Source organism: Petaurus breviceps, unplaced genomic scaffold (genome assembly GCF_028583685.1).
Source record: "Petaurus breviceps papuanus isolate PSGF00001 unplaced genomic scaffold, PetGlider_PUasm1.0 90633, whole genome shotgun sequence".
NCBI lineage: Eukaryota > Metazoa > Chordata > Mammalia > Diprotodontia > Petauridae > Petaurus > Petaurus breviceps.
Genome location: NW_027187293.1, coordinates 8877835 through 8901651, shown reverse-complemented (window position 1 = coordinate 8901651; position 23817 = coordinate 8877835). Strand labels below are relative to the sequence as shown.

General features: G+C 36.7%; 1 protein-coding gene across 1 annotated transcript in view; it reads right to left on the bottom strand.

Annotated features, from left to right (window-relative positions):
* Positions 1-23817, bottom strand: part of ERO1B (endoplasmic reticulum oxidoreductase 1 beta) — a 65086-nt gene that overhangs the window by 38479 nt on the left and 2790 nt on the right. Inside the window, exons 2-3 of the mRNA XM_069064499.1 lie at positions 20349-20468; positions 5024-5107 (exon numbers count right to left, since the gene is read on the bottom strand). Coding sequence (XP_068920600.1) covers positions 5024-5107; positions 20349-20468 — 204 coding nt within the window. The remainder of the gene's footprint in view (positions 1-5023; positions 5108-20348; positions 20469-23817) is intronic.

Below are 23817 nucleotides of genomic sequence, written 5' to 3'. Positions count from 1 at the left end.
AACCTTACCCAAGCAACAAACTCCTTGAATATTACAATGGGCCAAAGAGAAACCAATGGACCTTATAAGACAACAAGAAATAGTAAAACAAAGTCAAAAGAGTAGGAAAAAAAGAAAAAAGAAAAAACCGACAAGAAAAAATTTAAAAATCATTGATTGGACTACCTGAAAGCATGACCAAAATTAGAGCCTACATATATCTCAAGAAATCTTCAAAGAAAACTGACTATAAGGAAGAAGGGGAAAAAATCTGGAACTCAAAGTTTTAAAAACAAATGTTTAAAAAAATTGTTTTTTACATGAAACTGGGAAATAAGATATACAGGCACTGGGGTATAGAAATCCATACTGCCCTACCAGGAAGTTTTGGCGGGGGCGGGGGGGGAGGTATGGGGGAGGATATAAGAGAGAACAGATTAGTGGAAGGGATAGTAGGCTTGGTATTTTGGGGTGGGGGGTAGGGAAAAAGGGGGAAAAAAATTTGTAACTCAAAATCTCGTGGAAATGAATGTTGAAAACTAAAAATAAACAAACTGGGGAAAAATTTTTTAAAAAGACAAAAAAAAAAAAGAAAAATTCATGGACTAAGAATGATAAAAATTAAATTTTAGTCCTCACTCTGATATGAACTAGATCTGTGATGTTAGGCAAATCACTTTACTTTTCAAGGCCTTACTTCTCTTACCTGTAAAATAAGAGATTTAGTATAGAAGAATTCTACTGGCTCTAAAATTTCATGGTCGATGTGAAACAAAAATCTTTGATTTCTTAGAATATATATGTGCGTGTGTACACACACACACACACACACACACACACACATATCCTTACAGTCAGAGGGAAAAGTATAAAACATCTTGGCTAAAAAGTACCCTACTAATTTTTGACAAACTCCCTCAAAATCAAGAAGCTAAAGATAGTTTCTGAACTCTATGACCTAAATGAATTTTCTAGTCCTTTCATCATCATCTAAAACAGGAGTTCCTAGCTTAAGGTATAGGTACATGGGAAAGGGGTATATGCACTGAATCATGTGAAGGGAGTATGGAGAACATTTTGTAAATAAATGTGTTATCTAATTGCAATTAATCTCTTTATTTCTTATGTGAATATACATGGCAGAATTCAGACTCTATTTCACATAAAATGGGGCGGCGCAACTTAGGGAAGTTTACTGAAAGTCAAAGGGTACAGGAATGAAAAAGACTGAAAAGCTCTTACATAAAATGACCTTTTCTCAAATCACCCAACAATAGCCTACTACACTCAGACATTCTCCCACACCATTGAAGAAAGATCTAATGACCACCGAGGAACAACTTCAAGGTGAAAGTTATTATTCTGCCTGGAATCATCCTGGGCAACTGGATAGTTTCACAAGATAGAGAATTGGGCTTGGAGTCAGGAAAATCCGAGTTCTAATCTGATCTCAGAAACTTCTATCTGTGTGACCCTGGAAAAGCAAATAAATTTCTGTTTGCCTCAGTTGCCTCGATTGTAAAATGGAGATAATAATAGCACCTATTTCCCAGAGTTGTTGAAAGGATCAAATGAGATAATGTATGTAAAGCACTTTAGCAGAGTACCTTGAACATACTAGGAACTTAATAAATGTTCATTTCCTATAGTCAGCATGTTTATAGGCAGTAAGGAAGCAGCTAGTAAGTAGAGAGGGAGAGAGTGAAGTTCAGTGAGAGAGTAATGATGATAAAATGGGAAATCTGCTAGAGAAGAAGGGATGGAACAGGATCACTTGTGCATACAGAAAAGTTTTCTCTGGCAAGAAGAACTATCTCTTCATGTGAAATTGGTATTAAGGAGGAGATAATGGCAGAAGGCATTTAGACGCTGTAAGATGAGGAGGGCTGAAAGGTGATACAGTGGATAGAGTGCCAGACCTGGAGTCAGGAATTCTCATCTTCTTGAGGTCAAATCTAGCCTCAGACACTTACTAGATGTATGACCCTAGGCAAGTCACTTAACCTTGTTTGCCTCAGTTTCCTCATCTGTAAAATAAGGAGGAGAAAGAAATGGCAAACTATTCTAGTATCTATTCCGAGAAAACCCTAAATGGGGTTGCAAAGAATCAGACATGACTGAAAAATGACTGAGCAGCAGCAAGATGAGAAGGAGGGGAGAAGGAAGAGCTCCTGGCAAATGCCTAAATTTTTTCAGTGAAGAACAAGGCAATGTTCTTAACTGAGAAGGTTGGGGAAGAGGAGCTGTGGAAAGTTTGAGGAGGGACAAAAGGTTTGTAAGAGCTAATAAGGCAAATGGGATAGTTAATCAGTTAGGGAGGTGTAAAAGAATTGCTTTGCTGCAGTGATGGTCCAGTTGAAATTATAAGACATAAACTTATGTTGGATCCAGTTAACACAGTTTGGATTTAGAGGTCATGGTGAACATGAAGAACAGGACTGAGAGCTGCAAGGCAGACAGAGAGGTGGAATGATAGATTTCATAAATGACAGAGTCCACAAATATGGAGAAAATTAGGGAGAAATCTGGGCGCTTTAAGAACTCCTGGATGTTCCCTTAGTTCCCTCTTTTCAGATTTCAAAGGGAAGGTCATAAAAATGTATAATCACTATACCTAAACCTTAAAGCAGTTCAGAGAACTCTCTTAAACTGAATGGGCCAGTTCCCTAGACAAGCTTTTGTAAGACCAAAAGTCCGCAGCAGAGTCATAAAGGGCCAATAACCCTCAAAGAAGAACCCCTAGTTTAGTGTGGCAATTGGAGAATTGAATTTTCTCTCAGACAGGAAAAAAAAAAACTATGCAGGCTTTTCCTTCTGTGATAGCACAGACTGACCCCAATGACAACAAGATTTTCATCAGCAGAGTGTTTTGGCCTTCTCTGGGCAAAAGATAATGTAGGAGCTAAAAGAAAGACCATAGCTGGGGCTCAGCTACAAAGAGCTAAAGAAGAGGTTGTAATGGAGAAGCAACACTTAGACACACCTTCTGGGGACAAGAGCAAATGGTAAGAGAAGGAAGGGAAGGGAAAGACAAGGGAACACACATTTAAATTTTATCACATGATAAGTGTTTTACAAATATCATCTCATCTAATTCTCAAAATAATCTTAGGAGGTAGGTACTATTATTATCTCCATTTTACAGGTGAGGAAAATTGCGGCAAACATAAATTAAGTGACTTGCCCAGGGTAACATATCTTGTGTATGAGGTCAGAGTTGAACTTGGGTCTTCCTGACCACAGGTCCTGTGCTCTATCTGTTGTACTCTTTGGCTGCTCTGTGCCTAAGAGATTAATGACAGACAGCAATACTCAATTGTGCTAGAGAAAGAGTCAGGTATTGGGTCCATACTTAAAAGCTCACAAAACCTGTAAGTTTTTGTTCTACTGGCAAAGGCTCTGAGGTCACAGAGTGACCTCCATTATGATAAAGTACTGAATTACAACTTTTAAAACAAGAAAAGGAGCCAGGTCAGTCAAGTAACAAGAATGAGAAATGAGAGATGCAACTGCGATATGCTGGTCCTTCCAAGATATTAACAGAATGAGAAGATATGGATGGAAGATTTATGAAAAGTTATGGACAAGAATCCAGGAGAATGAGTAAAGGTAGTAAAGTAACACTCTGCAGATGTAGAGGAAGTACCTAGATGGGTTGGAATCATAGAGCTACCCAAATAAAGTGTCACATAGATTCTAATTTGTTTTATAGCATGATAAATTGATAAATTATAACGCTAGGCATTAAGATCTACGATATCTTCTGATCCTTAGGCTGGATTTAGGCCTCTGATTATCCCTAATCCATTTGAGAAAGATAAAAGTAATAATTAAAATAAAATCTCTGGATTATTTACGTGCTTTATTTAGGCATGACATAGTAGCACTGGATTTGAAATAAAAAAGACTTGGTTCAAAACCTGCCTCAGACACTTACTGTGTGATCTTGGGCAAGTCCTTAGTCCTTAATCTCTCTGTGCCTCAACTTACTCACTTGAAAAACAAAGAGGATTGGACTCAATAGCTTCTAAGTTCTAAATCTATGATCCACAGTTCCCTTGTTATCTAATAGTGTGAATAATAGATAAAGAATGTTAACTTCAAAATAAAATTACCTTCCTTATTCAAGCCTTGCCATTTTTCTTTATATCACAAAAAGGAAATTCTGGCTTATGTACATTATGAAAACAAGCAACAACAAAATAATTTTCTAAACAGAGTGAACCAAAACAAAAATTTTCATAATTATTTAAATAACCAACAATATTTTAAAACATTTTAAAAATATCTAAATATTGAGAAGAAATATCCCATTAGGGATCTATTTTTAATATGAGGCAGACAAGAACACTAAAAACACATGAATAACTTGAAAATGCATCTTTCAGATAACTCTGGAGGAAAGAACCGGAGGCAGGAAGTTTACAAGTGGCCCCCCATCTACTCATCTTAATGTCCTTTTCCTATTTACATGAAAAAAAAAACCGAGTTTGAGAGAAAAGGTACAGAAAGGAGAAACTGATATAGGACCACATCTTTTAGCTAATTAGAGCTGAGGGGAAATAATTTACCTGTTTGTGACAGATAAGGAAAGGCATATTCTAAAATCTGTTTGTTCTTGATTATCTGTGCATATTAGTGCTTTAGCAAAAATTCTGGATGCTCTTATCCTAAAGTGCCAATTTCAGAATTGAATATAAGAACCAGATATCACTACTGAATTATTTTCTTTTGCATATAAAATATATTAACTTCATAGCTTAGATTAACATGCCAAAATTGTTACCATATTTATGCCATAAAATCCCCAAATAGGCACTTAGTTTCTCTGTTTGAGGGTCACACACTACCCTCCTAATTCTGACCAACCAGTATAAATATTTGTTCCTTTTTTTTACACAAGGGAAAAGAAAATAAATGAGACTATATAAATGGATCAACCCATGCTCATCACTTTTAACAGAAAAATAATGCAAAATACTCATGCCTTTTTGATATATAAGTAGAGCTTTTTATATATGGAAGGCAATACTTGGTTTTATACCTCTGGGCAGGGTTCCACATGACAGTCTTTTATAGAACACTGGCCATCTTCTGCCCAGAAAGGGCATGGTCTCATCAAATTAACCTTTAAAAAATAATAAAGAGACAAGGAGAATATAAAATATTAGTCAAAGAACAAAAAGTACACATTAAATTAAATTCACAGATCTTATTCAAAACAATACTTAATTTAAGATGATTGTTCCCAGTCAACTAGATAGCCAGGTCTTCTTAATAAACATGAAGTAAAGAAAATAGAGTTAACAGAATTTTTTTCCATTGTGTTTTTCAAAACAATGCACAAAGCCAAAACTCTGAAACTTCATCACTATATGTAGATAACCCCGAATCCTTAAAGGCTTGGCCAGTGGAGACTAAATACTAGTAGGTTCTACGACGCTAGGAAGAAATCTGAGTATGGTCCCAGTAAAAGTCTGGGATCTGTTTTCTGAGGCCCAACCTGACAAATTATAGAGAAGTAAATCACCGGTAAAATAACCACCTGATGATGATTGTTTTTTAGCCATGAATACTCACATGAAACTCAAGATTCTCTTCTGATTTTACAATAACAGAGGCAGAATGAAAAGAAAGAAGATGGAGGGTGCTATGGTTTACATACTAATTTTTAGACCATCAACAGACCAATTTGATTACCAGCACTCTAAATCTAAGATTTCTGTCCAATGACCAATGAGTGTATACATGTGGAAGGAGCTGAATTATAAACAAAACTTTAGAGGGAAAAAAGGACATTACAATCATATGAAAGGCTAGGTTGTCACAGGTACCCCTTGAAAGAAAGAAATGTGTTCACAAAATGTTTCCTCCCAGAGGAAACCAGAAGCCATTATTTCAAAGAATTTTTGGTCATCACATAATATAATACTTAAGTATTTTTTTAATAAATGCTTTATTAACTACTAGTTTACATCATTCATTTCTGCCAGATTTTGAGTTACAAATTTTCTCCCCATTTTTCCCCCTACCTACCACCCCAAAAGAGCTATCCCACTGAATATCCCCTCCTCCAATCTGCTCTCTCCCATATTTTCTCCCATACACCCTCCAACTTTCTAGTAGGGCATGGTGGATCTGTATGCCCCAGTGCCTGTATATCTTATTTCCCAGTTACATGTAAAATGATATTAATAATAGTACATATATGTATATATATTTTAAACATTTGATTTTAAAGCTTTGAATTCCAGATCATTCCCTTCCTCCCTTGTCACCCACCTTTACTGGGAAGATAAGCTACTCAATATAGGTTGGACATGTGTAGCTATGCAAAACATTTCCATAGTGGATATTGTAAAAGACTGACTATATTTCTCTCCCTCCTATCCCACACATCCCACTGTTCTATTCTCTTTGATCCTGTCCCTTTTCAAAAGTGGGTGCTTCCAACTTCCCTGCCCCCAGCCAGCCCTCCCTTCCATCATCCCTCTTCTCATCCCCTTCCCCCCTACTCTCCTATAGGATGAGATACCCTATTTAGTGTATATATCATTCCTTCCCTAAGTCAAATTCAATGAGAATAAGGTTGACCCATTCCCTTTTGCCTTCCTGTTCTTCCCCTCCATTGTAACCATTTTCCCTTGCCTCTTCCATATGAGAGTTTACCCCATTCTGTCTCTCCCCATCTCCTCTCATTATATTCCTCTCACCTCTTAATTTCACCTTTTAAGTATCATACCTTCCTATTAAATTGGTCCTGTGCCCTCTATCTATGTATACCTGTACACATATATACACATTCACATATATTCATACACCCATGTGCCCTCCTATATGGACATACACACACACACATTTCTATTCCCTTCAACTATTTTCATACTGGGAAAAATTTCCTAAGTTACAATTATCGTTTTTCCATGTAGGGATGTAAATAGTTCAACTTTGATAAGTTCCTTATGATTTCTTTTCCCTGTTGACCTTCTCAAGCTTCTCTTGCTTCTTGTATCTGAATGTCAAATTTTCTATTCAACTCTGGTTTTTTCATCAAGAATGCTTGAAAGTCCTCTATTCTACTGAATTACCATATTTTCCCCTGAAACATTATACTCAGTTTTGCTGGGTAAGTGATTCTTGGTTTTAATCCCAGTTCCTTTGATCTCTGGAATATCATATTCCAATCCCTTCGATCCCTCAGTATAGAAGCTGCCAGATCCTGTTTTATCCTGATTGTGTTTCCACAACATTCAAATTGTTTCTTCCTGGCTACTTGTAATATTTCCTCCTTGATCTGGGAATTCCGGAACCTGTCTATAATATTCCTAGGAATTTTCTTTTTGTGATCTTTTTTAGGAGGTGATCAGTGGATTCTTTCAACCTCTATTTTGCCCTCTGGTTCTAAAAGATCAGGGCAATTTTCCTTGAGAATCTCAGGAAGGATGATTTCTAGGTTCTTTTTTTGATCATGGCTTTCAGGTAGTCCAATAATTTTTAAATTGTGTCTCCTGGATCTATTTTTCAGGTCAGTGGTTTTTCCAATGAGATATTTCACATTGCCTTCTATTTTTTCATTTGTTTAGATCTGTTTAATAATAGTATCTTGATTTCTCATAAAGTCACTAGCTTCCATATGCTCCAATCTAATTCTGAAGGAATGATTCTCTTCAGTGAGCTTTTGAGATTCTTTTTTCCATGTGGCAAATTCAGCTTTTTAAGGCATTCTTCTCCTCATTGGCTTTTTGAGCCTCTTTTGCCATTTGAGTTAGTCTTTTTTTTTAAGGTGTTATTTTCTTCAGTCAGGTTGTTGACTCCTGTTTCATAATTTTCTTGCATCATTCTCATTTCTCTTCCCAATTTTTCCTCTACTTCTCTTATTTGGTTTTCAAATTCCTTCTTAAGTTCCTCTATGGCCTGTAACCAGCCTGTATTTTTCTTGGAAGCTTTTGGTTTAGGAGTTCTGACTTTGCTGTCTTCCTCTTGTTCCATGCTTTGATCCTTTTTGTCCCCAAAATAGGAGTGTAAAGTTGGGTTGCTCCATTTGCTTTGCTTCCTTTGCCTGATCATGTTGCCACTCAATTACTTGACTTTTGGGCTTTTTGCCACAGTAGGTCTCTGCTTCCAGAGAGGAAAGCTTTGTCCCAATTGCTGGAGTTTTCTCAGCTACATGAAGTTTTAGTTGGGTGCCCTCTCTGAAGCCTCCACATGCTCTGACAAGCTGGTTGCACACCCCAGGACCTCCACCCTAGACCGCAATCCAGATCTAAGCAGGTTAAAGCAAGAGCGATTACCCCTCAGACTGGTTGCTTGGTCGCCCTACAATCTGCAGGCCAGGAGCTGACGCTGCCACGTGGTGGCGGCTGCAGGGCCACGGTGCCTCAGCAGCTTCTCCCTCCAGGGGATAAAGGCTGACTGCACTCCCAAACTACCAGATCCTAAAGTCCACACTGCACTGACCTCTCACTTTGTCCTTAGCATCTATGGGTTGATAATTCTGGAAACCGCCACAGCTGGTGGTGATCTGAAGTCCCTCCAGCTGGCTGATGGTCAGGCCCACCCTGAGGCTAAAATCTCCAGCTCAAGTGGGACTGGGGTCAGCTCCTAGAGTGCTGCATTGGCTGCTTCCTGCTGGGCTGTCCTCAAAGGGAGGTTAGCTTCTCTGTCATTTTGTGGGTTCTGTAGCTCCAAAGTTTGTTCAGAGTCATCTTTTACATGAATTGGAGGAGGTGGGAGCCGGAGCCCTGAAGAAATCCTGTTTCTACCTTAAGTATTTTTTTAACTACCCTGAAAACAGCTGCAACTTAATCACTGTCAGTTGATGAGATGAAATGGTAAAGAAATTCTACAAAGTACTTGATAAGGCCATCCAAATCAAATACATACACATACCATATATATTGATACTTGGTGACTTCAATACAAAAGTAGGAATAGGTAAAAATGGGGAGAAACATGAAAAAGCATGGTTCTGTAAGAAAAGACAGAAGCCAAAGACTTATAGATAATAAAAGCTTTACATTCTTATATCATGAATATACATGAATATGGTCATGGCAAGCACCAAGTAATGTCAGAAAATACAAAATTTTAACAGAAAAAGACTTGGTATTGATGTGGGACTTATCCCTGAGTCAGCTGTCTGTATACATTAAGACATCAATTCCTCAAAGGATCAGAGTTAATTTGAGAAAAAGATGGTATACAACTTAAATGACATAACCTTGAATTATTTCCATAACTGAAAATCAAAAATGAGAAGTAAAACAGAATGACATAAACACTGACTGTAACAACATCCTTAAGTTTAATTGATGTTTAACACTCCATTTTCACAACTTCGGTTTGTCACTGGTTGCTCCCCTATCTGTCCTACCTTCTGCAAAGGCCTTTTCCCAGCCCTCTTTAAATTTAGTGCCTTCTGACATTACACCCACTTTGTTCTCTATGTGTCTTATGTGTACATAATTACTGGCATCTTGTCTCCCCAATTAGACTGGTCAGGGCCTGTCTTTTTCCTTTCTTTGTATGCCCAGCAATTAGCACAATGCCTAGCACACAGTAGGTGCTTAAGAAATGTTTGTTGACTGACTGATTTATAATAAGTATGGAAAAGTGTGTTGGGGCCAGGTTTCAAAGGGGATTAAAAGGAATTTATATTTGATCTTACAGGCAATATCTTACTGAGTACAAGAGTGAAGTGGTCAGATCTGTGCTTTAAGAAATCACTTTGGCAGCTATATGGATAATGTATTGGAGATGTGACAGATTTAAATTAAGGTGACCAACAAGGAGGCTATTGCAATAGTCTATGAAAGAAGTGATGAGGGTCTGAAACAGAGATCTTCCCAGAGATCTGAGTAGAGACAGAAAAAAGAAAATCTTCCAAAATGTACATTACCTTTCATGCCATGGGAGTCTTTGACAAAAGAGCTACATTTAAAATTTCATTTGTTTAATTGCCTTAGTAACTAAAATAAGGTAGTTAAATCCTATATTTTGATAGTTGCCTTGGTCTATAAAAATGTTATTCTGCACATATAAAAAAGGTGGTGTAAGAGCTAACATATAAAAAATGTATGATCAGAAAAAGAGGTGAGCCAGTTATTTCTCTGTCTCTCTCACACTTCTCTTGCATGCGCGCACACGCTCACACGCTCACACGCTCACACACACACACACACACACACACACACATCAGGCATATAGACCAACCTAGAGGAAGGACTTTGGCATACTGTGTACTCTATGCAAGATATACCAAAGGACATAGTCAAGAATGACAGAGGATAAGGAAGCATCAAAAGCAATTGTAATTTATACCATTCACAAAGTATCTACTCACCCATTTGGGGTTAGGCACTGTGCTATACACTGATGACAAATTCAAAGAAGCAAACAAACTACTTACAACGAACTTACATTCTAATAAGGGAGAAAAAAGTACATAAAATATATGCTCTATAAATATAATTAAATATAAGGTAGTTTGGGAGGGAGGACACTAATAATTTAGTGGATCAGAAAAGGTTTCTTACAGAAGATGGTTTTGGAGATACATCTTAAAGGAAGAGGTATACTATGAGAAAAAGAAAAAGGAAGTAGACTCTAGGCATGGAAATGCCAATGCAAAGACATGGAGAGAGGAGTTGTAAATGAGAAATTGAGAAAGACAGTTGGCTGGATCTCAGAGTATAAAGATAGGCTGGGACCAGGTTGTGTAGGAGGAGTATTCTGGAAGCAATAAAAAGTCATTTGAGTTAGTTGAATAGGATGATCCCAAGATCAAATTTGCTTTTGGCAGTAGTGTGTGGGATAGACTAGATTGGTGAAAAATTTCATCTGTTGAAAAAAAATATACGAAAAAAGTTCCTTCACTTTCGAAATTTTAAGATGTCACCTGAGAAGATTATGAAAAAACACTGGCCAAATTAGAAAACCATATCTCATCTTCATTTGACATAATAGTAAGTACGCAAAGGTACAGTTACAAACATCTGTTATAATTCCAACATCCCCATATGGTAACTGTGATATCCAGTCAGAATTACCTTTTAATAGTCAAAGGAACTAATATTCTGAAAACAATCACATCTCATATAAGCAAGAGAGATAAAAAGTGTGTATGTGTGCATGTGATGTCTTTTAATATTCTGAGGATAATCACAAAGGAGGGAGAGAGAGAGAGAGAGGCCTTTCAACAATTACTTGATTAAAACAATGTTTCATTTTTTTTTAAAAATAAGGAATTGACAGAAATTCACTGGAGCAAAAGTCATCTCTAATAGATGTACAAAGCATATGAAGTGGCAGCTCTAGGAAGGAAAGCAAAAATTACCAACAGTCACATGGAAAAATTGCTCAAAAGCTCAAAAAATCAGAGAAACACTAATCAAAAGGTCCCTGAGATAATCCCAAAATTGTTAAGGAAAAAAAAAAAGAACTAAAAACACTACCAAAAGAACCAACTTATCAAGACTAGGAGTAGACCTTTCTGGAGGCCAGCGGTCAGATCAGGTGTGACCACTAAAGATCCCTCTCTTTAATCTTATGATCCTGTTACTGTGATAGTTTTATTTTTCTTTAATAAATTACCTAAATACACAAACACATATGCAATCTCAGAGTGTAGTAAAATCATATGGAATTATAGAGTTTTTCCTTAAAATGATTAAAAAGCATCTACCTAAAACTATCAGCAAGCATTATTTGTAATGGGGATAAGCTAGAAAACATTCCCAATAAGATCAGGATTGAAAGATAGATGGCCATTATCACCAATAATATTCAATATAGTAATAAAAATGCTAGCAATAGCAGTAAGAGATGAAAAAGGAAGTGAAGGGATCAGAGTGAGTAATGAGATAATAAAACTCTTTTTGCAGATGACAGAACGATATACTTGGAAAATCTTAGAGATTCAACTCAAAAGTTAGTTGAAACAATTAATTTTGGCAAAGTAGCAGGATATAAAATAAACTCATATAAATCATCAGCAGTGTATCACCAATAAAACCTTGAAAGAGATAAGTAAGATATACACCATTTAAAATATCTAAATAGTGAGCATAGCTGGCTAACACAAACCCAGGAACTACACAAACATATAAAACACTTTTTATACAAATAAAGTCCGACTAAATAATTAGAGAAATATTAATTGCTCATGGGTGAGCAGAGCCAATACAGTAAAAATGACCATTTTAAACTAATATTCAATTCTAAGTTAATATTCAATGCCATCCCAATTATTTTACCTAGCTAGAAAAAGTAATAACAAAATTCATTTGGAAGAATGAAAGGTAAGGATATAAAAGGAAATAATGGGAAAAAATATAATGGAAGGGGATTTAGCATTACCAGATTTTAAACTATAAAAGAGTAAGTAGCTAAACCATCTAGTACTGGCTAAAAAATAGAAAGGTGTATCAGTAGAACAGAGTAGTAAATTATTATAGTACGATCAAGTCAAACTTGTGTTTGACAAATGAAAAGATTTAAACTTTTGGGATAAGAATACATTATTTGATAAAAAAAAAATGCTGGGAAAACTGAAAAGCAGTCTGGCAGAAATTAGGTATAGACCAATATATTATACCACTTACCAAGATAAGATCAAAATGGATACATGACCTAGGTTTAAAGGAAGTTATAAGAAAACTCTAACATGGAACACATTACCTAACAGACTTATGGATAAGTGAATAATTTGTGAATAAATAAGAAACAGAGAGCACTGAGATGTAAAATGGGCACATCATATTAAAAAGGTTTTGTACAAATAAAAATAATATAGTCAACATTAGAAGGGAAGTTAAAAATTTGGGGAAAATTTTTATAAACACTTTCTGAGATAAAGGTCTCATATCTTAAATACAAAGAGAACTCTGTAAAACTTATAAGAATATGAGTCATTCCCCAATTGATAAATGGTCAAAGGGTATGAACAGGCAGTTTTTTGATGAAGAAATCAAAACTATATAGTCACATGAAAATATGCTGTAAATCATTACTGATTAGAAAGATGAAATTTAAAACAACTTTTGAGATATCATTTCACATTTATCAGCCTGGCTAAAATGATAAAAGGGGAAAATGACAAATATTGGAGTGGATGTGAAAAAATTGGGACATTAATATGCTATTGGTAGAACCGTGAACTAAACGTGATCTCACCATTTTGCAGAGCCATATGTATTTATGCCCAAAGAGTTATAAAACTGTGTATATCTTTTTGACCCATCAATACCACTATTGGGTCTGTTTCCCAAAATAATCGGTGAAAAAAGAAAAAAATCTATATGTTCTAAAATATTCACAGCAGCTCTCTTTGTGGTGGAAAAGAATTGGAAATAGAAGGGATACCTATAAATTGGGGAATGGCTAAACATGTTATGGTATATGACTGTGCTGAACTACTACTATGCTATATAAGACATGATGAGCTGGTTGATTTTAGGAAAACATGGAAAGACTTGCAGGAAATAATGAAGAGTGAAATGAGCAGAACCAAGATTGCAACCCTTTACCTGAATCCAGACTTCACAGAACAAATCCCCTTAAATAAAAATCTTCTATGAAGGCCATACTTCCTAGAGGGCCGCAGGTTCCCCACCCTTGAGTTAGATAAATGCATAGGTGGTATCCTCAAATTTAAAGAGAACACAAAAGAAAAGCTTAATACAATAGATCACAGAGTCAAGAACCCAAGAAAAGGATCTCAAAAGGCTAGATCAAATTGGGCTGGATCTCATAAAAATAAAACTCAGTAAGGATAAATAAAAAGTCTTGAACTGAGGTCAAAAGATCAACTTCACAAGTAATAAAATGACTGAGGAGGAATAGAGAAGAGTTATTAACATATCTGGTGTTTTCAGTGGATTGCAAATTCAATATAAATCAACAGTGTGATGTGGCAACCAAAAAACTAATGCTATCTTGGGCTGCAATAACACGGGTAAGCCCCTCTAGCACTACAGAAATAACAGCTACACTGTACTCAGCTTTCTTCTTTGGTATTATGATCAGTTCTGGATGCCAAAGCTTAAGAAGGACACAAATAAACAGAGAGTGACCAGAGGAAAGCAATCAGGATAGTGAAGTGGCATTGGTTCATGTCATATTAGAATCATTTTAAAAGGAACTGGGCATATTAACTTGTAAAGGGGAAGATGAGGAAAAAGATAACAGCCATCTTCAAGTATATGAAGGGTTATTATTCAGAGGACAGCACAGATTTGTTTCATTTGGGTCCAGAGGGTGAATGGAGTATGAACTATAAAACCTGGAGTATGAAGAAGTTGCAAAGAGGTTCAATGTCAATAAAAATTTCCTAACAATGTGAGCTGTCCAAAAGTAGAATGGGCTGCTTAGACAGATGGTAGGGTTTCCCTTCCTTGGAGTTCTTCAAGTCAGGGTTGGACCACCACTTGCAGGATATGTTGTGGGGGAGATTTTTCTGATGACTAACTAGACTAAATAGCTTCTGAGGTTCCTTTCAATTCTCAAATTCTGTGATCATATGATTCTATAATTCATGAAGAATGCTAGCAACAGCCAGTGTAGTGACAGAGATAAGTACCTTCTTGTCACTAGCACATGACATTAAAAATAGTAAGTTCTTAATGTTTGTTTAATGGAATATTGTTGAGGAGGTACACATTTGAGTTAGGGGTTAGACTAAAGTGAGCATTTATTTCTGAGCTATGAGGACAGCAGTGACTAGAAGACACCGACAGCAAATAAGAGTGCAAGCCTCAGAGACAGAAGCAACGCATCTGCAGTATATAGAAGAGCAAGTAGCCACATGTACCGTAAACGCCCTTTAATTCAATTTAGTAAACATTTATGTACCTACTACATGCCAGGAACTGTGCTAGAAATTGGGAGTATCAGATTAAAAATGAAAACAGCCCCTGCCTTCAAGGAATTTATATTGGAGGGGGTGTATATATAAGTATGAAGTATATGCATGTAACAGTTTTACTACATTTAAATGCAAAAGACAGAAGAAGCCAGATAAAAGAGTGCGAATAGCTACCTGTGTGCACCTAAGAACATTAATATGGCATAATAAAGCCGTATTTGTCAGTGAAATTCAACGGGGGGTGTGTGTGTGTGGGGGTGTGCAAGCCAAGGCCATGAGACTGACTGTATATAACTGTACAAAGATAACTCCTATATTCTCTTCCCTCTAGAGCTATATACAACTCAAAAGCCTCATATTAAGAAAAGAGCCGGTCGACTTCTAGTCAAGATGGCTGCCTAAACAAAAGACAGGCTGCTCAGCTCCCACATATGTACTCAAGCAAAAACCTTAAAAGTTTGCACCAGACCAAATAACAATCAAGAAGCCCAATGAAAAAACCAAAACAAGGGAAAACTTTCATCCCAGAGCTTCACAAAAGGTCAGTCAGAAGCCTAAGGTCAGAGGTGTGGTGGTGGGGGGGGTTTCCTCAAGTTACATACACATCAGAATGATCAGAGACTGGACACTGAAGCCAGCCAGGTTCTGTGTCTGGAGGCAGCAAGAGTAAAGAGTTCCCCTGAGAAAGCCCCAGGGTGAAGACTGACACCTCAGAGTGGAGGGAGGTTTGGGGTGGAAGGGAGGAAAGAGAGGGGAGGGTTAGTAGCAGCTGGGCCAGCACAGTGCTCGGTCCAGTATACCATAGGCCAAGGGGGTCTGAACCTCAAAGATCCAAGGAGGCCTAACCCATACAAGGGGTCAGCACAAGAACCCAGGGGACCCAGGACAAGAACAAGTAAGGCCAAACCCCTCTCCCAAAAGTATAGCAAGGGGCAGAGTATGGTGCTGGCATAAAGCTCCAATTTACAAACTAAAGTTGGAGGGATAAAATGAGAAATCAAACATCAAATAAGTATTGAAAATTACTGCAAATCTAACTCTATAGCAAGCACAGGAATTCAAAAGAAAAAAAATTTTCCATGAAGACTACATGAATGCCTAGAAGAAAAGAAGCAAGAGATAATTAAGAATTAGAAAGAAAATAAGTAGCTTGGATGAAAAAGTAATAAACCTGCTTCAAGAAATGGAATCCCTGAAAACTAGAATAGAATGAACAGAAATCAATGACTCTATGAAACAGCAAGAAATATTGGTGCAAAATCAAGACTAAAAAAAAATTAACAGGCGAAAGGAGAAGCTAGCAATAGTAACACAAAAATGTTAAAGGTCCATTTAACATTTTTTAAATGCGCATAAAAGAACATAAGGAAATTCAAAACAGCATAGGGCAAACAAGACAGTTTTGTAAGCTATGTGCAAAATTGTTCTTTTTTTCTAAAGCAAGTGGTTCGAAATGGAGAGTCACAGTTTCATACAGGATTTCTTTTTTCTGTGTTCTGCTATGTGTATGGAAATGCTTTTTTTAGTGTTTAAATTCAGAATAAAAAAATAAAATAACAAGGGCTGACAAGGATATCAAAAAACAAAACTGAACAGATCTTACGGACAGGCAGCAAGTGATGAGAAAAGCAGTACTCATTTCAGAATCAACTGTGTACGTGTAATCATATCACCAAGTAGTTAAAGGTGAAAATAAAAACTATCATTAGAAGAAAAGCTGAAGTGTGACGGTGGCAGTTCCAAGCTATCTAAACAAGTTGCTTTCCCTAAAAAAATGAGGAATGAAGAAAACTAAAACACTGACTATTCTTGGTTCCCAAGTGAATTAAAAATGTTTAAAATTCAACACATGAAGGCCAAAAGAAGACAGAAACTGCCTCATACCTTTTATCCTTTTATAGAGACATGAAACACCAAAGACAACACAGATTAAAATACAAGTTAATTTGGAAAACATTACAAAGGGAAATGAGAAAAAACTATAAATAGTACTAGTTTCTAGTAAAGTACTTGAAGTTAAAAGAATCTGTAAGGATGTTGCAAAATATAAATCAGATCAACCCCAAACCTTCTGTAAGGGAAAACAGAAAGACAGACAACAAATGGTAAAAAGAACAAGTCAGCCAGTGTCTTTATAGAGATCCATATAAGAGTGGGACCACATAGTATCACAATAACCACATACTACATAAGAAAGGGTTACAGTAATTTACAGACATTTAGTTGGGAAGAATATGGGAATCTTATACATCCTATATGTGACAGTTTGGGAGGCATTATTTTCAGACTATATCAAAAGGGGGAAAATTCCAAAACAATAATAAAGATGATACTTTTATTCCTCCTTTCCATCCCTCCCAAAATGACTGAGAAAATAACCACCATTCTTTTATCTACCTTCTCATCTTAAACATTTGATAATAGTCTATATATACACTGAGGGTATCCTTGATGAAAATGTAAGAAATATAAAGTCAAGTTTCCCATACTATTTTCTCCAGAACACCATTATCTTTGTTATTACACAACTAGGATGTGTATAAAATTCAATTCTAAAGCTTCTAATAAGTACTTAATATGCGCTAGGAACTATTAGCACTAGGGAAATGAGGACAGAAAACAACCAGTACCCGTCTTCAACAAGCTTACATCCATCTGAGAAGTAACAACATATACATAAAAAATTAAACATAAAATATTCAAGCTATCCAAAAGTCTTAGTGCAGTTTTAAATTTTAATAGCTTAAATCCTATATGCCAAATAATTTTTTCAGTAGGAGGGCAAATGTCTAATATGAAGACAAGCAATAGAACAAGGATTCCATAAGGCACAATGTAAGAAGAGGGTAGAGTGGGATAAAGATAAGTGAAGCTGTTATGAGTGGGTAGGTAGGGGTAAGGAGTGGTAGGCAGGGTGGAGAGCTTCAGCCTAGGCCTCATAATCACAGATTCTGAGTTGGGCACTATCATGCCCATCGCATCAACCATGGTTGATCTGTCAGTCAATAAACATTTATTAAGTGCCTACTATATAGCACTATTAAAAGACCTCAGTTAGGTGAGCATGTAGTAAGTACTAACAATACAAGAAGAGGCAAAAGACAATTCTCTGCCCTCAAAGAGGGGAGGGGGGACAAAAAGTAATGACCGTGTACAAATAAGCTATATACAGGATAAATAGGAAAGAATGAACAAAGGAAAGGCACTGGAATTAAGAGGGGCTCTAAAAGGTTTCCTATACAAGATGGGATTTTAGTTGAGACTAGAATGAACCTAGGGAAGTCAGTAGAGATGAAGAAAGAAAACATTCCAGGCACTGGGGACAGAGAAAATGCCTGGAGCTGAGAGATGGAATGCCTTGTTTGTGGAATAGCCAGGAGGCCAATGTCATAGAATTGAAGAGTACATTGGGTGGCGTAAGGTTTAAGAAGACTGGAAAGATGGGGAGGGCTAAGTAATGAAGGGCTCTGAACACCAAATAGAGGATTTTGTATTTGATCCTGGAAGCAAAAAAGAGCAACCATAGCTTTTTGGGTAGAAAGGTGACATAGTTGGATCTGCAGATTTTAGGAGGCAGGCAGATCCACCATCAGCCTATTGCAACAGTTGATACATGAATTATGAGGGCCTGTACCAGGGTGGTGGAAGCATCAGAGAAGATGTGACTATCAATTCCTATAAATAGATATAAAATAAAAGACAAAATAAAATTTGATGGGTTGAGTTGCCTATCTAGCTGCATTTTATCCACTCTGTTTTTTCAGTATGCATGGCTCGGCCAGTCTTAATCACATTACTGTGTATTTCACTGAGAAGTCTTTATAATTTTCCTAAACTTGATGTAATTAATAGAAAGCTATTTGTGAAGTTTTTATAGCACTATCAAAAGACCTCAGTTAGGTGAACATGTCTTCTTATTTTACACCTCATTTGATGTCAGTAATCAATGGCTCATTGAACAAAATGATCATAGTCACATCTGTCATAGGGTTTTTGTATAATTTTAATGTATTGAGACATCTTGTTTCGGTAGAGTTTTCAAGAGTACATCTGCCTTTCCCAGTCAAGTGCTTTGCAAAAATTAATAAGCTAAGCAGAAACAGCAGAATCTTTTATTATGTCTTTTATTTTATATCTATTTATAGGAGCTGACAGTCACATCTTCTCTGATGTTGTGTGTATGTATATGTACTAAAAAGGCCCTGTTCAATGACAATGAAGAACTAAGGAGAATATTGAGCTAGATCTTATTTTAGAAATTTCACAGTATTTTTAACAACTCCAAATTGCTCAGTGCCACCAAAGGATACCTCTTGATATCAATATTTTTAAGTGATACTAAATAGGTACAAAACAGCAAGCACCCCAATCTCAGAAGAATCAAAATTACAGTTTATTCAAAAGGCAATGGAAAGACATATAGCAGGTATAAGTTGTAGCAAATTACCAACAATGACTTCTCTTGGAATAGAATAAAAGACATTATTGAAGAAATGTAAGAGCAGAAATGTAGGTGAGCCAGTCATAGAGTAGAGACAAACACAAGAGACAGACAACCCAAGTGCAACACTGGTATCTGTTTGGCTCCATGGCAATGCCCTGAAGCAAAGAGGGCATGGCTGGCATGAAGTCAACAAAAAAAAAACAAATTTACCTTGTCAATGTCCCTCTTTCTGACATATTCTGCAGTGAATTTCCAGCTTTTGGAACAGCTGCCATGAACTTTATCTCCTTTCCACCTTGCCTCCCCACCCAGCCCTGATTCTAGTTTTTTCTCTGTACCAAGAGGGCACTTTCCAATGTTTGAATGCCTTCAAATGCCCTATTAATTGGCCCTTAGGAGCCAGGTATTAAACCCAAGTTATTAAAAGAATCAGAAGAATGACACTGATAAAAGAACCTAGAAGGAGGTGTTATGACCTTTCTAATGAGATCATGAATTCAAAGTGTCAAAATGTCTATATCATAATACAATAATGAATTTTCATAATGCTAGACCTAAGTCATCAAAGAAAGATTAAATTACATTCAGTACATTGTCTCAGGAATATGCAAGTACTTATATTTTTGAAAGACTCCCAATCAATACATTAAAATGTAAAGTGTGGGGGGCTAAGGGTTAAAAGTTCTTGACTATCCATGGGAAAAATGTGTTTTACTTTGTTTTTTTACTGCTAAACGGAAGAAAAGTGTCTTGGATTTTCTCCTAACATCTCTGTGATAGAATTGCCCCTTCCTATTGTCCTCAGGACAGGACAGGAAATTTAAGATACAAAGGAATTTCATGATATACCAGTATTAGAACCTGAATTTTGAACTCTCAGTCTAAAGCTATCATAATATTATATAAGTTTTTCCAAGTATAGACAGAATTAATATAGCCCAAGGCTCAAAATAAACACCAATTGTCATTCATGTTCAGAATATATTCAAATGCTGAAAGATTTAAATTTCTGAGGTTAGCTCTTTGTATGGTCCATCTGTGAATTTTTCTAAGCAATCTTACCTTATAATAACGAAAATAGTCCCGTTCTAGCAATTTCTGTATTTTAGGAAAGATCTTATAGGTGTTGAAGCTATCAATGCTTTCTATATCACACAAGCAATCATCTAGGACTCCAGAGACCTAAAAAAGAACCAAAATAAATATTCAATATAAGCTGTTATTCAAATAAAGTAAACAAATTTGAAGTATAGATTCATGTCGTAAAAAAAGTCAATTTGTTAATTGATTCATTATTTGAAGTTCAAGATTTGAGCAGCTATAAAAATTAAAACAACCTTTTTGGTTATGCCACATATATTTGGTATTAAGGACAGTGAAAAATTGGGGTAACTTAGGGCCTATTGGACAAAGAACAGCCATTAGGTGCTTCTTGAGAGAAACCTGGAATAATCACAGAATGATAAGACAACTGAACAAAGTCCCCCTCCCCTCCAATTCCCCTTTTCCTGAGTATTTCTGACAAGAATAGGAAAGGAAAGCATAATCTTTGAAAATAGTCACATAATAGGGGACTGTTGCTGAGTATTGTGGATAGCGACACAGGAGGATACATTTTGTTTCAAAATTAACTGCAGGTCAACTTTAAATCTGTTTCAGGTAGTTACCTTAACAAGTTGGATGCTAAATGTCCAACAATTATACCATGTTTCCCCGATAATAAGCCCTCCCCTTACTGTATAAGATTCCTCTAAAATAAGCCCTCTCCTGAAAATAAGCCCTATTGAGATTGCTACTGTAGTGAAGGTGATCCCCTGCGCTACACGCTACATTACAGTACCCTCTGTATGCACCGTCCCCCCCCCCCCCCCAAACGCACTCCGCGCTGCCAGCTGCATCCAATCAGAGCTGCAGCAGTGAGCGCGTCATCCTGTTCTTCCCCAGTGATTTGCTTGCTGGCGCCATTGAGAGCAGTGTCGCGGAGGAGAGCTGAGGCAGGACAACATAAGCCCTGCCCTGAAAATAAGCCCTCTGGTGTTTTTCTTTCAAAAAAAAAAAAAAATAAGACAGTGTCTTATTATCGGGGAAACATGGTACTCCCTTGGATAATGAAATATTAAATGTTTACTATCTATTTTAATAAATATTTGCTAAATATTTATTACTAAAGAAGGTCTTCATAATTATTTTTATAAATTCCTGCCAATTATTTTTATAAATTTCTCCACACCATCTTTTTCTATGATGACACTGGAGCTTCAATTTTTTTCTTTTTGCTCTTTAGGGAGGGGAAAGCAGGGCAATTGGGGTTAAGTGACTTGCCTGAGGTCACAGGGCTAGTAAATGTTAAGTGTCTAAGGCTGCATTTGAACTCAGGTCCTCCTGACTCCAGGGCCTATGCTCTACTTACTGCGCCACCTAGCCTCCCAGAGCTTAAAATTTTTAATGGCACATACCATGAAGATCTTGAATTTTAACCTTCTTTCCTCCCAAAGTAAATACTACATATTAATAATAATAATATATTTATAAATATCTTTCCTATATGCCTTATCCTCTAATGCATTAATATGTTCTTAGTAGTATTTTTTTGCAAGGCAATTGGGTTAAGTGTTTGAAGTGTCTGGGACCAAATTTGAACTCCGGTCCTCCTGACTATAGGCCAGCGCTCTATCTACTGCGCCACCCAGCTGCCCCTTACCAGTACTTTTTTTTTTAGTTCGGTAAAGAAAAAACAAACTGCCAATGATTTAGCAATACTCTCAGGAATTCTCTAAGGTACCTTCTAGCTCCAAAACTCTAATTTTATCAATGACTAGTACATAACATTTATTTACTCATTTACTCATATTTACTATATGCTAGGCAGTGGGGAAAATACAAAGATAAATTTAAGATGTGATTCTCAAGGGCCTGATTGCACAAATTACTAATAGAAAAATTTAAATAATAATAAGAGTTAGGGAAAGAAGGTCAGTTAAGAAAGGCTCCATTGGGAGGGTGACATTTGAACTGGACCTCAAAGACTACAGAGAAGCCTTTGAGATTGACATTGAGATTGAGATAAACAGCATAACAAAGTACCAAGAAGACTGGTCAGAGAGGCAGGAAGGCTCTAGGCTCAAGTTCAGCCTCTGACACATACTGGCTCTGGGCAAGTCCCTTATAACCTCTCAACACCCCTGGATAATCCTCTAAGATTATGAAGTTGCAGGTTTGCTGATCTGCAATGGCCAAGAGTTTCCTCACTTTACTCACAAAAAGGATTCTATAAGTCAATGAAATCATAAGTCAAAAAAACCACAACACTCACCCCACCCAAAAAAAAAAGGGAGAAATAAAGATGGGAGTGCAGGAAAGCAAAAGGTATGTTTAGAAAATGGAGAACAGTTCAGTTTAACTGGAGCTCTGCTATCCATCTATATCTATCTCAAAATTACAGGGCTTGATCCTGGTTGACGTCTGCCAAACCAAAGCCCACCCCCAATAAAGCCCTTGCTACGGCTCTCTGCCACAGAAACCCACTTCTCAGTAATAGATGCTGGAAACAAACTACAGAGTTGAAGCTTGAGTTTCTTTTGCTATTCCCCAGCTCCTGAAATCCAATGCTATCAGCATCTCAGACCCAGAGTTTTCAAGCCTATCTCCCAACTCAAAGTTCTGAACTCAAGATTCAAAGTTCAGGTACAAGGCTATTAGTATTATTTTAGTTACATTATAGACTAAAGGCAATTTTATATTTTGTCCTAAGAACCTAAGCATCATTTATCTATTTTCTCTTTAGGAAAAAGTATGAGAGTCTTTGTTTTCCAAAAGTTTGTAAAAATGTTCAGTTATCAAAAACTATCATTTCTAAGTTTAGGACTGTATAAACCATAATATGGTACTTAGTGAAAATATTTTCGTATACCAGAAGGCAATACAGGCTATTGCAATTGCCAAAGTTTCAATCCAGAAAATGCCGATTTCACAAAGCAAAGTTCTAGGTCACATATATCAAATTCATTTTCCTTCATAACCTGTCCACAGGTTAACAGCTTGTTCCTGAAAATTTCATGTAGCTGACAGAAGGTGAAAAACTGCATTGTCAGGATGACTTACACTGTTTACCTGTACCATAACTAAAACTTGTTAGCTTAGCAGCTATGTGGCATAGCAGGTGAGTATGAAGTCTGGCAGAGCTGAGTTCAAATCCAGCCTTTGACACTCTGGCTATGTGATCCTGGGCAAGTTATTTAACCTGTTTGCTTTGGTTTCCCCAACTGTAAAATGGGGATAATAGCACCTACCTCACAGGTCTGCTATGAAGATCAAATGAAGTAATCTTTGTAAAGTTCTTAGTACAGTGCTGGCACATAGTAAGCACTATATAAATGCTAACTATCATCATTATTATTATTTCCTAAAGAAAAGACTTGAATGAAGTTCTCATATTCCTATTTGACTAAAGTCAAAATGCTAACTATTTAACACTCTGCATCAGTGGGAACAGTTGCCCCCTCTACCCCAGGGTCACAACCTTCCCAACCTA